At 32.4% G+C, this 17,360-nt stretch overlaps 1 protein-coding gene across 1 annotated transcript; it reads left to right on the top strand.

Moving 5' to 3' along the window:
• Window positions 1-1,929: 1,929 nt before the first annotated feature.
• Window positions 1,930-17,002, top strand: LOC138328397 (electron transfer flavoprotein-ubiquinone oxidoreductase, mitochondrial-like). Its single transcript, XM_069275188.1, has 14 exons — window positions 1,930-1,985; window positions 3,573-3,692; window positions 4,313-4,465; window positions 4,896-4,972; window positions 5,164-5,245; window positions 5,472-5,590; window positions 6,550-6,627; window positions 7,144-7,356; window positions 9,855-9,926; window positions 10,152-10,295; window positions 11,026-11,200; window positions 12,184-12,366; window positions 12,867-13,088; window positions 13,954-17,002. Exons 1-14 carry the CDS (start codon window positions 1,943-1,945, stop codon window positions 14,115-14,117), a joined length of 1,845 nt encoding a protein of 614 aa, XP_069131289.1. The 5' UTR covers window positions 1,930-1,942; the 3' UTR covers window positions 14,118-17,002.
• The last annotated feature ends 358 nt before the right edge of the window (window positions 17,003-17,360 follow it).

Here is a 17,360-nt window from a genome sequence, read left to right as displayed (position 1 = left end):
GTGATCCCGAGGGTAGACCTTTCCCTATCCTTCATATCCGCTAATGAAAGAGTATATGTCTTTCATACCTACAGTAGACGTTTTATTGCAATTTTACAACTATAATATCCCGCCATTTTTAAATATATTCGAAGAAATCCACGACTGAAAGTCAATTTGCCATGCATGAAAAATTCCGTGATATTTTCAACACAAATTCCGTTGTTTGCATCTTTTATAATAAAACCAGTCAAGTTTGTGAAAAAGATGTGAAAATTTTACCGGGGAAATAGAAATTTTGTTGACGCCTTGACGTCACGAGGCATTATTGCATTGGTAACCATGCAATACAGCCTCAGGCGACATGAGTGTATTACCCTAGAACAGCCAGTATTACCCCCGTAGGTATGAAAGAAAAGCGGTTCTAGAACCGATCCTTGAGGTATTGCATAATTGATAACCCAAAAGAAAAAAATAATGTTAGCTGCTTGGTTTTTAAGATGTAGAGACAATTTTATTCTGTAAATATATATTTTCTCGTATATATTTTTATTCAATCATATATAATATAACAACACATGATATATTTATTTGCGTAAATATTTCCTGTGAAATCCATACAAAGACCACACAAATGTCCCCACTTAAACTGGGCCTAAACCATGAATCTCTATATGCGTGGACCACAGATTATGGTATTAAGTTGCTGTAAAAAGTATAATGGAATAGGGAGACTGGTTAACTCTTCCTCCAGCCTCTCCATATCAGAGACCTGCGGGTAGTTACATGTAACTCCAGGTCTTGGTCTTTTTGGCCACAATATTAATGGCGCTTCAACTGAAAAAAAAACATGTTTAAAAAAAATGGCTGTAGATATTGCGAGTACAAGGATGTGAGAAATTTTAATAACACTTGCAACGATTTATTTTGAAGTAATTTTATTAAACATAAACGCGAATTCTTTCCGACACTGTGTTTTCTTTTTGTCGGATACGTATAGTATTCGCGACATGTAGGCCAGGTCACGTAATATAATAAAGTAAATTCTTGCTTTTAATTGTGTGGATTACTAGTATGACTTTCCCCATTTTTCAGCGTTATTCAATATCGGACAAAAAGGAAATGTGGTGATGGAAAGAATTCTAGGGTATCCTATTTAACCATCCCCAATGCTCCAGGGTACTCATGATCACCGATGGATATATTTCAGTGAGTGATACTAACCCCTGGAGTATCAAGGTTCACACCTTTTCACAAGAGACGGATTCGAACACAACAAAGAGAAGATTGTGCAAGGAGGACATGTTTGCGAAATTAAAACTGACACCTACATTTGTAGTGAAAGCGCTAGTGATAAAATTTGATTTTTTTCATTGTTGATCTTTTTGTATTTAGATATTTGATCGATGCACAATGTTTTAACATATTGAGGGAATTTTATAATATATAATGAATGTTTCTGATAAAACGTGAGTGACTGTAGCCACTGGAATATCGAAGATGCGAATTTGCTGGCATATGGCCAGCGTGCACGTACAAATTAAATATATATATATAACATATACACATATAAATGTATTTATAAGATACCTTGCTATGGAAGTAAGTAAAGTAAATAAATCAGTGTGTACATTTGTGTAATATTTTTTTGTAATTAGCAAAGTTAAAAGAATTATTCATTAATTAGTTGACATTTTGCAAAAAGTTGAATAAAAAATTCTACGAAATATTGAAGCACACATTATAGTTAAAGGGAAATAACTCTTGCACCCCTCTTTTAACTTTACGACAACATATTTACAACTTCATATATTAATTAAGATGGAAACTATCGTAAATCACACATTGTTAAATCGGAAAACACTTGAAATATTTAAATATTATTTACTGAAATGTATTTTTATAACAGCATGAGTAGTGATTTTACGACAATTGACTTCTTTACAACATTTCGTTACACAACATGGCGGCTCTTATGAGGAAAGTTTCTGTCTGCAGCCGGAATGGTTTGTATTATTGCTGAATACATTCGTTTTTATTTACAATCTTCAATGAAGTGGACATTCAGATAAATATATGATGGATAATGAAAATTTTCATACATGCCTGGGACGATCAAAGAAATATCGTCCATGTAAACATCGAGAATATACAAGGTCCAAAGTACACAGCTGTCATTGACCGTTGCCGTCATATTTTGATGTTATGTAAATCGTGTAGTAGACATCGACGGGTTCCTAATTCGGTGTAGACCTAATCATAACTTAATTCTGTGTGTAATTCGTAGCATTTAAAATTGACTGCTTGAGAAACAAATTATGTTTTCATATATAGATAACCTTAAAAGCTTACATAGCCTAGTATTCATTTCGACAGATATTCCTCGTTATCTTATGTAAACCTGTAGTTTAAGGTAGAGTGCTCTTCAACAAAGAAAGAGGATTTTTCTGACAAATGCCATGACTGACACACCATTTACGTTTAATGAAATATATTAAAATCAGATACAAAAATCAATTTAAACCTGTAAGTCTGCTGTGCCTCATACATGTACATGTTTATATGCACACATATAGGATGTACAGTTTGTAATTACAATATATATGTAATCCTGTTGAATCTACCTGTATGTTACATAGCTACTGTTGTAGTGGAAAGGACAAAAGGCAGGCAGAAGGTAATATAGCTTTTTCGCTTCAACAGTTTAGCTTTCTGGTGAACATAGTATACCGACTGGTACCAGCCAATATATAAATTTGTGATTTTAACTGATTTACACACGGTACTCGCACCTAGACAAGTCGTTGACTGTGGGTCTCATAAAAATTTGAAAATAAGCATTCACCTCACCTTACTGAGCCATAATACAATTTTAAGTTTCTTTGCTGGCTTGATAGGGAGACCTTATTTAGTTTGATCAGTTATAGCTGTTGGATTTGTAAATCAAAGTTTGATCGCTAACAAGTTATATATAATGATTTTATGATATGTGTTTTGTAAGGTACTATAGGTAGTGACTATTTTTAATAAAATGGTTGTATATTTACAAGCATTGCTACTATATATCTGAGTTTTTAGGTTCATCAAGGTTGAGATTTTTTTTTTTAATAAAGTATAAGTTTTTAATTATTTGTGGAAAACTGTCAGTATATATATGTACAAATAATGTTTCATGACACAACCAGTTTTCTTTTTTCCTTAATTGTATCACTCTGATGAAATAAAAAAAAAAGACAGTATAGCTTAAATATATATATTATGATCAGATTCCAAATTAAACATGTGATATAGATACAAGTACAAGTGTATTGCATTTGAAATTATCTGCAATAATCTGAACAAGACTTAAGTTGACTTGAAGTATACTTGTAAATTGTAAAATCCGGCCAATGATCATTTCTTACAACTAGTATACTGAACATGTACGGCCGGGACTTGTTATAAACATTTCTTTCAACATATTTCAAATTGAATATTTATAATAGTTTCAAAAGAAAGAACAAATTTAAAAAAAAAAAATACAATAAAAAGATTGATTTCCATGTTATTCAAGATTGCAATGGGAATGCTATATGTCTATGCTTCATTCACAGGTAAAGGTTTGTGGTCATACCTTCGTCAAAGACACTACTGCGTTAACGCCGCCAAAACTGCTCCAAAGATAACAACACATTACACAGTACATCCCAGAGACAAAGATCCAAGATGGGCAGGTAAATATATATATATGTCTTTATAGATAATAATAAGTAAGATCTAAAAGAAGATGGACAGGTAAATATACATGTAGATTAACATCAGGAACAATAAGAACATAATTATGAAAGCTAAGACAAATGTAAAGGTTATGAATTTCTTTTCTTAATTCAATTAATATGAACTGCTTTTATTAGTGAAAAGAAAGTAAAATTATAAGATTTGAGAGAAACTATCAACAAAACATTAATATGTATAGTGCTAAGGCATTTAGCAGGCAAGTATCAGTAAGTGTTCAGGTAAGGAAAAATAAAATTCACCTGCAAGGAATGTATTATGATACAATAAGCAAGTTTGAATGTTTTCATTTTTAATATATTCACATGTGTACTTTAAAAGCAAAATATTCATAAAAATAACTACTGATAATTGAATATATTAATAATATCCATGTAGATACATAATATTTATATGTATAACGATGGATGCAAATTTGCCTTTATCATAGATTCATGATTACATATTTCTACAACTTCACACTCACTGAAGTAAGTGAAATGAATGTAATAATGACAAACTTTTTTTTCCAATGTCATATGTATGATTTTATCTGTACACATAATCTGTGTTTATGTAGAGGTGGACATGGAGCGTTATGGGGACGAGACAGATGTTCTTATCGTCGGAGGAGGTCCTGCGGGTTTGTCTACAGCCTGTCGACTCAAACAAATGGCGAACGACCAAGGCAAGGAGCTGAGAGTCTGTCTAGTGGAAAAAGCAGCAGAAATAGGTATTAGATACTAGAGATACTAGTTCAGTCTTCACTTGACCAGTAATCCTAACTTAATAGGCAGACATACCGGAGGTATTTGTGTGAAACAAATTACATATTGAAAGTGTCATTGCGAATAAAAGTTTTAAGCATCAAATGTGTAAAAATCATATTTGTTCTGAAACTTGTGTATGTTGTCAATTATACTGTATTACAGAGCAAGTTTAGCAGTTTTGGATGAAATGCCTTACATTTTCTGATATTACAAATTAATAGAATTGAAAGGAAGCGTATATAAGAGAGCAGAAATTGTTACAAATCTGACTTGTAGATGTAAAATGATGAAACACTATTAAACCATAAATAAAGTGAATACGATTTTCATTTGTATTACAATGTAAGTCTGTAAGCTATTGACAATTTCTTCCATTGTTCTTTTCTATTTAAGGTGGACACACACTCTCTGGCGCCTGTATTGAACCAAGAGCACTAGAAGAACTGTTCCCTGATTGGAAGGAACGTGGGGTAATTATGTAAAGAAAATAAGAAAAATGCTTTTACACACCAGTCTAAAGACAAATTCATTAATTGTCAAATTTACTACAGTTACAGATCAAGATATTCGTTTAATGAATTTATATTTTAAAGTAAAAATGTGATGGGATAGATTATCACAAAATACCGGCCATGATGTACACCTTTGTGATATTTTCCAGGCTCCACTTCATACCGAGGTGAAGGAAGACAGATTTTCATTCCTAACTAAAACAGGAAGAATACCCATACCAATTCTGCCTTGTAAGTATAGCTTTTAAGCACAAAGCATGGTACTTAACTGTATTTAAGGTCTATATATAAATATTTACTGGTATTTTGGGGGGGGGATTTTGTCAACTTTTGAAATATTTCAATCTACTCGATATTGTTTACTAGATATTGCTTTTTAAAGGCTGAATTCAAATTTTGTTTTATGCTCACTGTGCAATCCATTTTGCATACATTTTTGATTGATTATTTGTTGCAGTTTTTCCAATGAACAATCATGGTAACTACATTGTACGGCTAGGCAATGTGGTACGATGGCTGGGTGAGCAGGCTGAAGCATTGGGAGTGGAAATCTACCCTGGATACGCTGCTAGTGAGGTATCAAACATAATAAATCTGCTTTGTAAAATAGGACTAGTGTCACTACTACAAGAAAAAGGCATAATTGATATATGGTCCAGTAATTGGAGGTGTCATGTTTTTTAATTTGCAATTTTAGGGTGAAAATTAATTACATCTCCAAAATTAATTACATCTCCAGAACAAGTGAATTGTACATTTTAGACTATATTTCTCACCAGAAGAAACGAGTTGTCTCCCATCTCTTTTAATCTTAATGTTAAAGTTATATGTGCCGTAACTGGGCTATAATTTTGACATGCTATTTTTTCATCATTAATTTATTAGAAACCATAAGGTTTGATGAATAAAGCTGTGAAAATCATTCAAATGGCTTCAGATGACTTATAAACGTTAGTTATAACACAGAAATTTTGTACTGTAAAATTGTCGTTTTTATGCCTTAAATATGTTTCAATGAAAATATACCTGCAGAAGTCACTTTACAATTACTAAAAACATTGTAAAAATGTGTAATGAAATTGTAGACCACAATTTGGCTTCATGGTTTCACCATGTATACTTGTTTCACTTCACTATTGATGTAAATAAATGATTTTTGGCAGTACTGCCAAAAATTATTTTCAGCTCTTATTTGTACATGTAAAATTAAAACCTAAGCATTGAAACCAAAGTCGTAATTTTCAAAAAGTTGGTAATTTTTGGTGATGAATAACATATTAAAAGCTTATCTTGATTCGTGAGTATGAAAAATATGGCACATATAACTTTAATATAATAGTTTGAATATCAGTCTCAGAATGATAATGCAGTAACTGAAACTGTTTTTCCAAAGGTGGAAACAATTAAGACAATGTCAATGTTTATATCAAAGGTTTTATTCCATGAAGATAATGTTAATATGAAATTCTCAGTGTTTTCTCAAAGGTTTTCTATGAAGAAGATGTTTATATTGAATTGTCAATGTTTTTTCCAAGGTTTTATTTCATGAAGACGGTAGTGTTAAAGGAATAGCCACAAATGATGTAGGAATATACAAAGATGGATCTCCAAAGGTCAGTCCTCTAATATCTAGTTTAATCTAGTGAATTCACATCTTTATGTATAATGTTACATGCTTTATAGAAAAACAACAAAATAATATTGATTATTGTTTTAAAATATCTCTTATGTAGCTTATTTCACTATCATTTATAATCAAAGTAATTTGAATTCTAAGACAGTTTTAAAAATTAAAGATTTACAGGCCTATGGTATTGAAATGAAAGCATGAAAGCATATGCTACAGAAATATCTCCTAGTATTTCTCACTACTTGTTTTTTAAATTTTCACTCATGTTGTATGTAATTCTTTTTTCAAATTCCATATGTAAGTTCCCCTAGGACCCTAGTTGTGTTAAAAAGATAGCCGACCGGCTGCCACTTTGAATTTTGATAGTTAAAGTTTGAAAAGCAGAGAAAAGCTCCCTCTGTCATATGTCAGACATAGATCATTCTTTTGTGAGCACCAAGATCTCTCTGGGATCTCTTGTTAATTAAATCCTACGATACTGATTTTTTTATCGCCGTAGGACACATTTGAGAGAGGAATGGAGCTACATGCCAAAGTTACGATATTTGGTGAAGGCTGTCATGGCCATCTAGCCAAACAGCTGTACAAGAAATTTGACCTGAGAAAGGATTGTGAGCCTCAGACTTATGGTATAGGCCTGAAGGAGCTGTGGGAGATCGATCCCTCACAGCATAAGCCAGGCCACGTAGAACATACCGTAGGGTGGCCATTTGTAAGCATTTTTAAATGAAATTTACTTCATGTCCTCATCAAAGTGTAATCTATGTTTCAATTATTTAACATTTTGGAAAGCTTATTATGATATACATTTCTGTATAGTTTGTGTTGAATTCATTAAAAATAATTTTCATTTTAATTGTAATGACTTAATTATTAAAGATGCTCCACCACTGACAGGGGGCATAAATAATACCCATCATTTAAACAATAACTGATGTTTAATCATGATTATATGTGTCTAATTAACATAAAATACATATGAAATAATGTAATTTGCTTTAAGTACATGCAGAATTAGTACTTCATTCCATATAAGGCATAGTGCTGAGGATTTTTTCCGGGACACAATAATTTATTTTTTTTTCTTTAAAGATGCTCCACCGCTGACTAATGGTACATTTTCTCTATCAAAATCAGGAGCATACAAATTGGTATTTTTCTTCAGTTACAAAAGTTACTTACTTTACACCATTACCACCATTGAAAAGTTTGAACTTCCCATTTCACTTTTAGATAAAAATATCAAAAATAATTAATTGCATCCCTAAAAAAATCCTTTGCACTATTTCCTAAATGGAATGAAGTACTGATTGCGCAGGCACCAAAAGCATAATGATCTCATATTATTTTTTGTGTAAATTAGACATATATTTACACGATTAAACCCCAATTATTGCTCAAATGATGAGTATCATTTATGCTCTATCGGCGGTGGAGCATCTTTAAGATTTATGATTGTAGATGTGGATACATTTTTGTTAAATAAGAATTTTTTTTTTTTAACAATTATTATGATAAAAGTGAATACAGTTAATTTTTAAGCATTTGATTTAAGCATGAAAACACTAGTCCTGAGTTTAAATACAAGGTACAGAAATTTTAACGCCATAAATGTGTTTGTTGTAGGATAAAAACACGTACGGTGGATCTTTTCTTTATCACCTCGACGAGGGTCCAATGGCCCACAGGCGTTGTTGGGAATTGTGGTAAGTATTTCACCTTTAAACCCATAATGTTACAAACATTTGTAAGCTTTTGTATTTACTTACTTATTTTAGTAAGCACATTGATAATATAAGATGTCCCATTCATCAGGCGCGCTGATTTAAAGCTCTCAGCAAAAAGTCTAATTGACATTATTGAGACTGTTATAAATATCTTCCATATCTTATAATCTTGTACCTGACATGGTCCCGACAAAGTGTTGTTATTTTTCGGGTCGATCTGAAATCCAAGATGGCCGCCACAGTCTCCATCTTGAAAACACATTTTGAACTTCTTCTCAAGTTCTACCGGTGCAATTTCGCTGAAACTTGCATGAAATGATCCTGACATGGTCCAGACAAAGTGTTGTTATTTTTCGGGTCAATCCGAAATCCAAGATGGCCGTCACAGCCGCCATCTTGAAAACACATTTTGAACTTATTCTCAAGTTCTACCGAAGGGATTTGGCTGAAACTTGCATGAAATGATCCTGACATGGTCCAGACAAAGTATTGTTACATCTCTGGTTGATCCCAAATCGAAGATGACAACCATGACACTATGTATAATTAAGTTCCTATATTTAAAGGCCCTTGGGCCTCTTGTTTGAAATAAAATTTGTTGAAAGAAATTGAAAATGATCCTGACATGATCCTGACAAAGTGACACCATATATAATTAATTTTACTATTGTCAAGGTAGTCAGATGACCGTTAAGGCCCTTTGGGCCTCTTGTTATAATTGTAATGACTTGATTATTAAAGATGCTCCACCACTGACAGGGCATAAATAATACCCATCATTTAAACAATAACTGATGTTTAATCATGACTATATGTGTCTAATTAACATAAAAATACATATGAAATAATGTAATTTGCTTTAAGTACATGCAGAATTAGTACTTCATTCCATATAAGGCATAGTGCTGAGGATTTTTTCCGGGACACAAAATTTTTTTTTTCTTTAAAGATGCTCCACCTCTGACTAATGGTACATTTTCTCTATTAAAACCAGGAGCATACAAATTGGTATTTTTCTTCAGTAACAAAAGTCACTTACTTTACACCATTACCACCATTGAAAAGTTTGAACTTCCCATTTCACTTTTAGATAAAAATATCAAAAATAATTAATTGCATCCCTAAAAAAATCCTTTGCACTATTTCCTAAATGGAATGAAGTACTGATTGCGCAGGCACCAAAAGCATAATGATCTCATATTATTTTTTGTGTAAATTAGACATATATTTACACGATTAAACCCCAATTATTGCTCAAATGATGAGTATCATTTATGCTCTATCGGCGGTGGAGCATCTTTAAGATTTATGATTGTAGATGTGGATACATTTTTGTTAAATAAGAATTTTTTTTTTTTAACAATTATTATGATAAAAGTGAATACAGTTAATTTTTAAGCATTTGATTTAAGCATGAAAACACTAGTCCTGAGTTTAAATACAAGGTACAGAAATTTTAACGCCATAAATGTGTTTGTTGTAGGATAAAAACACGTACGGTGGATCTTTTCTTTATCACCTCGACGAGGGTCCAATGGTTGTTGTGGGAATTGTGGTAAGTATTTCACCTTTAAACCCATAATGTTACAAACATTTGTAAGCTTTTGTATTTACTTATTGGTAGTAAGCACATTGATAATATAGTCCCATTCATCAGGCGCGCTGATTTAAAGCTCTCAGCAAAAAGTCTAATTGACATTATTGAGACTGTTATAAATATCTTCCATATCTTATAATCTTGTACATGTATGCCGTAATGCTTTTCCTCTCAACTTTCCAGGTTGGTCTTGACTACACGAATCCCTATATCAACCCATTCCGAGAGTTTCAGCGATTCAAACACCATCCTGCCATAGAACCCATATTCAGGGGAGGTAACCGTGTAGCTTACGGTGCCCGGGCTCTCAATGAAGGAGGCTTACAGGTTGGCTATATAGCTATCTATCGCCTATCATAAATATATTATTTTATCACCGTGAACTTGTTATTGTTAAATTTCCATATAAAATTAAAAACACATCGTCATACAATTTACAATTACATGTATCGTAGTAGATTATTACTTTAAATTTAAACTAGAACCAGGTCTAATACATGTAAATTACAAAATTTTCACAATGTCTTTTATACCCTTGCATGAAATTTGGGTATTCATCCATTTAGTGTCACTCCTGTCTGTGTATATATGATATATATTTAACAATTAAAGGATTGTTAGATTGCATTTATCGGAGATATAAATGCAATCTGGGTGGCAGATGAATAGAATAGTGCCCGTTAGGCGTAAGTTTTACTTTCTAGTTCAAAGTAAAACATAATTTTTTTAACAATTATTGTATTTCAGTGTATTCCAAAGCTGACCTTTTCTGGAGGTTGTCTGATTGACCGTATGATATTGTATTCCAGTGTATTCCAAAGCTGACCTTCCTGGAGGTTGTCTGATTGACTGTATGATATTGTATTCCAGTATATTCCAAAGCTGACCTTCCTGGAGGTTGTCTGATTGACCGTATGATATAACTGTATTCCAGTGTATTCCAAAGCTGACCTTCCTGGAGGTTGTCTGATTGACCGTATGTTATTGTATTCCAGTGTATTCCAAAGCTGACCTTTCCTGGAGGTTGTCTGATTGTCTGTATGGTATTGTATTTCAGTGTATTCCAAAGCTGACCTTTCCTGGTGGTTGTCTGATTGGCTGCAGCTCAGGGTTTATGAACGTTCCTAAGATCAAGGGAACACACAATGCCATGAAGAGTGGTATTGTAGCTGCTGAGTCTGTGTTTGATACACTTTTCAATGAAGACTTGATGTCAAATTCTCCTACAACAAGTTAGTCTCAAATACTTGTATCTAAAGTATGGATATTATGATCATAATATTGTTGAAACAATACATGTTTAGGATGGATATTAATCTCTGCTTCAATGGAAACCCACAAGTCACCACTCTATCGTCACAACAATAGCACATGTTACTCATGGGATTCCGACAATGTACTTTCTGTCATTAGGTTATTTCATCTACATTAAGAATATCATTTAAAGGGACAATTCAGTGAGGCTAATTCTGTTACATAAACACATAACAAAATATGACATAAATGAATTGTTCTACATTCCTTATGAAACATAGAACAAGAAATATTGACAAATTTCATGCGAGGTATTTTGATTAATACCTGTCCAAATCGTTGATCAATAAGATTAAGCAGGTACAACATGTACGCTGTACCCATACCCAAGCCAAAGTCACTTATGTTAAACAAATGCCAAACATAAACACTGAGGAGTTGATGAAATTATTTTTAGACGAGAACATGCATCTATAATAAGGTAAATTTAACACACTACTGTAAGAGTGATTTGAGTAGTTCTAGACAAACATTTCTTTACTACACTGGCAATGGCAAGGGTTCGGCATACAAGATATCAAACCACTATGTGTAATGGCAGACAGTAAGGGAGTTTGAATATTTTCACATACATTTCACTAATTAGGCTCTTCTTGCTTATCACAGTAAAACCAACTATTATACATAAATCTAATTTCCATTAGGACTGGTTTGTTTCTGATATATGTGCAAATTTTAATCTTCTCTTAGACTGAATTGTCCCTTTAATTATAATTGTATTTTGAAATCATATTCATTTGGTTTGATGTTCCATTTTAATAAATGATCAACAAAATATCAAAATGAGGATATTTTCATTTTTAAGCTAAAACTTGAGTAATTAAATTAGCCATTGACTTAACTGCAATACTAGTTTCAGCTGTTTTCACAAATCTAAGCTCAACATTCTTCATGTATTCAGGCCCTGAACCAAGTCTGTATGAGGAGAGACTGAGGAAAAGTTGGGTATGGGATGAGATGAAAGCCGTAAGGAACGTCCGACTATCTTTCCATTCTCCACTAGGTCTTTATGGAGGCTTGGCATACACAGGACTTTTCTACTGCTTCCTTAGAGGGAAAGAGCCATGGACATTAAAACATGGAGGTAAATCAATGATGAAAAAATTGTTGATTCTTATCTAAAAGGCACAGCTAGCTATTGACAAAACCGCTGTTTCCCGGCATTGCTGAAGAAGGAGAGTTTAGGAAGTTTTGTTTATTGAAGATATTCTTTCACATTCAAATGAACATAAATAGACCTTGTCTAATGTTTGACCCCTTTTCAAGTTTACTAATTTGAAAGAAAGAAAGAAAAATTGTTGAAATTTAAATTTATTTGCAATTCTATTATAGGAAACATATGAATGTTTGTAAATATGAACTTTGTTTTATAAACAAATGGTCAATATATTGTTATTTATGGATTTAATAAATTGAATTGAAAATACAATTCAGACTAAATTTTCTGGTATCTATTTTGATAAATGCATTTAAAGAGTACACTTTTTCAAATTCACTGACAATGCAAATTCAATGGAAATGGGCTAAAATGTGATGCAAATGTTGATGATGTGTTGAGAAAAAATGACTAATTATATGGAACAGGTGCTGACAATGCCAGACTTAAACCCGCTGCTGAATGTACCCCAATTGAGTACCCCAAACCTGACGGGAAGATCAGTTTTGACCTGCTGTCCTCTGTCGCACTGACCGGCACCAACCATGACCACGACCAGCCGGCCCATCTCACTCTAATGGACGACTCTGTACCGGTCAACCATAACCTCGCTATCTATGACGGCCCAGAACAAAGGTTTTGTCCAGCTGGTAAGTTGTCTTCTCATATTTATATACAGAATTCATGGTGGATTTGCCTCACAAGTTTAGGAATTATGAAAAAAGACAGTAATTTTTTTTTTTATTTTATTCCAAAAAACAAAACAGGACATACACAAGTGTGCCCTCTCACAGGAAAGAATCCATTCGACACATTTCATCCATACCAGAAATTTACTGTTAGTATCTTAATTCTGAGTTTTCAAATACACTGTATATTATGATGCTATGATATTGTAAGAGTGAATGGACAAATATCATACCTCACCGCTACAGTGTAGAGTTCAGACAATGTATTGGCTGATGAGGGTGCCTCACCTAACCTATGAAAAAAAAAATAAGAAAAGACAATAATTTGATAATTACAGTAAGTTTAAATCCTCATTTAATTTTAAAGATTTTGAATTAATTACTGACCACTGTATAATTTGTGTATGATAGTCATGATATGCAGAAGATTCCATCGCAGTCTCAAGAATCAAGATTGATTGGTTATTGACGCAAATACATCTCATAATTTTAAGTCAAAATGTGCTTTCATAATACTCATTACAATTTACTAAAATATCAGTAATTATGAGAAACTTATTTCATTCACGGCAGGCTAGTTATAATTACTGGAATGGGATTAATTCATGTACCATGTGATACCCAATAATGTTTGTGCAGGATTATAATTTAGTATCTCTGGTGGTGATGGAACATAACTATTTGCACAAATGTTTCCAGGTATCACATGTTATATGAATTAGTCCCATTAATGAACTGAATAAATATCTATATATTGAACTGAGGAAAGTATATGTAAATACTATTTCATGGATTATAAAGGATTTTTTTATATCTTTATTTCCAGGTGTGTATGAATATGTGGACACTGAGGATGGGACAGGCAAACGGCTTCAGATCAATGCACAGAACTGTATTCACTGTAAAACATGTGACATCAAGGACCCTAGTCAGAACATAAATTGGGTGTGTCCCCAGGGGGGAGAGGGACCAGCGTACAATGGAATGTAGGGTGGGGACGATAATAAGGAGACGGAGGAGGGGGGGGGGACTGAAACATTACAGGTATATAATACATGTAATGTGGACATTTTCAAAGATTCAGGTTGGTGAGGAAAGACTGTTGTGTGCAGGATGAATGAATTGTATATGAAGCATATGGTGTGCAGATGATTTTGTATTGAAATACTTAATGATTTATTGTCTGTGTGTATAAGAAGTATACAATGTATATATTAGAATTAACATGATAATGATGTGTGATGACAGGTGTATACATGTATGTGTTTGATTTTAGGGCTATTCCATGATTTCTTATTTACTCTTAGACTAATACCATGATGGAATTTGTTTAAAACTCAGTACAATAAATATGCCCTGCTGTCATAATTCCAAAAGCAATTGAAATTTAAATTTTAGCCAATTCATTTCAGTATTCTTTTTTCTCTCAAAAGAAAATAACATTCAATGTTACTTTTACATGAGAGTAGGCCACTTCCATTATGATATTATCTAGCTTTCGTGGTGGTAAAAAACCAGTGTTTTTTTATTGCGATCCTAACCCGGATTTCTCCTTTGGTTTAACTGTATAATGTACTTATTTTGGTGAACAAAGTTATCTTTTGCCTTTTGATTTTGAATTGATGATTGTGCTAATTTAGACATCCACCAAAATTAAATGTTGAGAGTTAGAACTAGTGTATTATACTGTGTTTTACTTTGCTTATACTTCTATGCAAATTGTTGCTGTGATTTAATTTCATATGAGGTTAGGCACTACATTAAATTTAAAAAAAAAAAAAAAAAAAAAAAAACCAACAACAACATTAAGCCTATAATAAAGAACGTTAGACATTATGTTATATAAATTGTCTATCCCAAAGGAAGACCTAAGATGTTTTGAAAGGGTATAGATTTCATCCTCTAACAGAATTTTATCTAGAGTTTCAACTGAAGCAAAAGACCATCCCAAAAAAATTACCAGAGACAGAAGTAATTTGTATTAGAATTTATAAACTAGTTGAACTTATCAATGCAATACAACAGAACTATTTATATGCATATATACTTCTGACATGTGTCGTGTGCCGTTATATGAGACAATCCTGACTTTGATCTAAAAATTTATCTAAAAACACGTTTGAAAAGTGCTTTTGTTAATGTCTGACTTTCCAAGTACATGTTTATCAAAATATTTATGTGAAATGTATAATAAAATGTAACTGTGATTTTGAAGTCTGGCTCAGATTGACCTCACCATCAAAAACAATGACTGGAGTAGGTAGTCTGACCATTGGTGAGTTTCCATGGCAGACGGCCCTACACAAATCTGAATAAATTAAGTATGTTTGTGTTACAGATATTGAGATTTCTTTTTTCTATATTTATGCTTGAAATATGATTAAACAGTATCTCATTTGAATATGTCTGTGATCAGACCCTTGTGTCAGCTTAAAATTACAAATATCTTACCCAGCACTTGTCAGAGAAATACATTCATTAAATATAGCTGGGCACAGGCGTTCTACTCTATATATTTTTCTCTATACAATTCATATACTAAAGTATGTCTCACAGTATTACACACACATAATTCATTATTAGAAAGATGTTAATGGAGTCAATGCCTGTGGGCTGGGAAGATGTTTTAACTCCCTGTGGCTATAAGTTATGTATGTGGATATTAATTGTGGATTTTGGGAGATCAAGATCTGGCTAGAATAAATATATTATTTATTCATATCCAAAGAACTATTGTTTTAATTTACAAGAGTCAAAGTTTTCTTTAATTATGTGTGCAGAGATATTCCAGACTTTTGTGGAATAGTTTATTAATGATATAATTATTGACATTTATGTTTTAGCTTAATGTATTATGTATACCTAGTTTTATTATTTTTGCAGTTATCATGTAATCATTCATTAAATTATCTAAATGTTGCTAATATAATGAATGTGAGAAATTAAACTAAATCCATATAATGTAGGTATTCAGATAGCTAAAAAAGGCACAAATTGGATGAGAGTTTTAAAGTTATTCACTCCTTATTTAATGCTTTTGCACAAAGAGCAGTCAATTCATATTGATAAGTAAGTTAAACTACAGAGAAGGTTGAGAAAAGATAACAAACTTATCAAGCTCCATACAAACATTATTCTTGGTTTGTAGCATTCAATTTTCTTAATTCAGCTATAATAATTTGATCTTATAAAATAATTAACAAATTGTATGCATTTCAATTCACCGATAAAGTTAAAACATCAAAGTAACTTCTTTTAAAACAATATATATTTTTCAAATACATGGTATATATGATACATACTCAGTATATCTAGCCTAAGCTAGCTGTACCTCGGGTTATTCTTACTATTCATCGGGTCTTTTGTCCTGTTTTCAATGTTTTAGAGATTTGATTTATATTGAATCACCATGTTGATAAAAAAATCTAATTAAAATTAGACTTGCAATCCCACTCCACTACGTACGATGCTCTATGTTATACTCCAATCGTAACATAGTGTAGTGTAGTTGAATTACAAGTCTAATTTTAATTACCAGGTAGTATATATATAGACTGCTTTCCTGTCAACTAAAGCTTGCATCTCATTTCTAAACACAATTTTACCTCTCATATTGCCCATATAGTCATTAATTATAATTTTGAGTATGTCTTAATTGCCACAAGATCTCTAAATGAGTAAACGATATGTATTTATATATCTCCCTGAAAGCCATGCTGTGTTTAGGATGTATTTACAGATCTCCCTGAAAGCCAGGTTGTGTTTAGGATGTGTGAACAATACTAGCTATTGATGAATAAAATAGTGAATGTGCAAGGTTTATCTACAAACTTAAACATATATCTCATCAAATAAACCATGTGTTGGTTGCAGAATTTCGATTTCTTATTGTTTTTTCCATGTAAGTAAAAAATGATGAGAATTTTTCAAGCATATGAGGATGTCATTTTCTGCTCATTAACCCCATGCTGTTTTGGTAATACACCATGATGACATCCTTTTATCAGCTAGGATCGGATCATCGATTTTAAGTATAATTTTCATTGAACTTATCACGATTTTTACAGTTTGTGAAAATACATATTAAAGGTCAAGGTCATGACTTGTGAAGTTTAATGTTGCTTTAAAAGGACCGAGGTCAGTTATATTGTACCATACATACCATTCTGTCGACAATTGCATAACCATTTATAATAACCTTAGGCGAAAATAAAAAAAGGTCTGTTTAGGGTT

This window comes from Argopecten irradians, chromosome 7, assembly GCF_041381155.1.
Source record: "Argopecten irradians isolate NY chromosome 7, Ai_NY, whole genome shotgun sequence".
Classification (NCBI taxonomy): Eukaryota; Metazoa; Mollusca; class Bivalvia; order Pectinida; family Pectinidae; genus Argopecten; species Argopecten irradians.
This window is presented reverse-complemented; position numbering and strand designations above follow the sequence as displayed.

Bases quoted from the DNA above. Each gene is read 5' to 3' on its own strand.
- LOC138328397 (XM_069275188.1), top strand. From the start codon at position 1,943: ATGGCGGCTCTTATGAGGAAAGTTTCTGTCTGCAGCCGGAATG. The intron at 4,466-4,895 runs GTATTAGATACT...TTTCTATTTAAG, and splicing joins GGAAAAAGCAGCAGAAATAG to GTGGACACACACTCTCTGGC. The intron at 7,357-9,854 runs GTAAGCATTTTT...TGTTTGTTGTAG, and splicing joins ATACCGTAGGGTGGCCATTT to GATAAAAACACGTACGGTGG.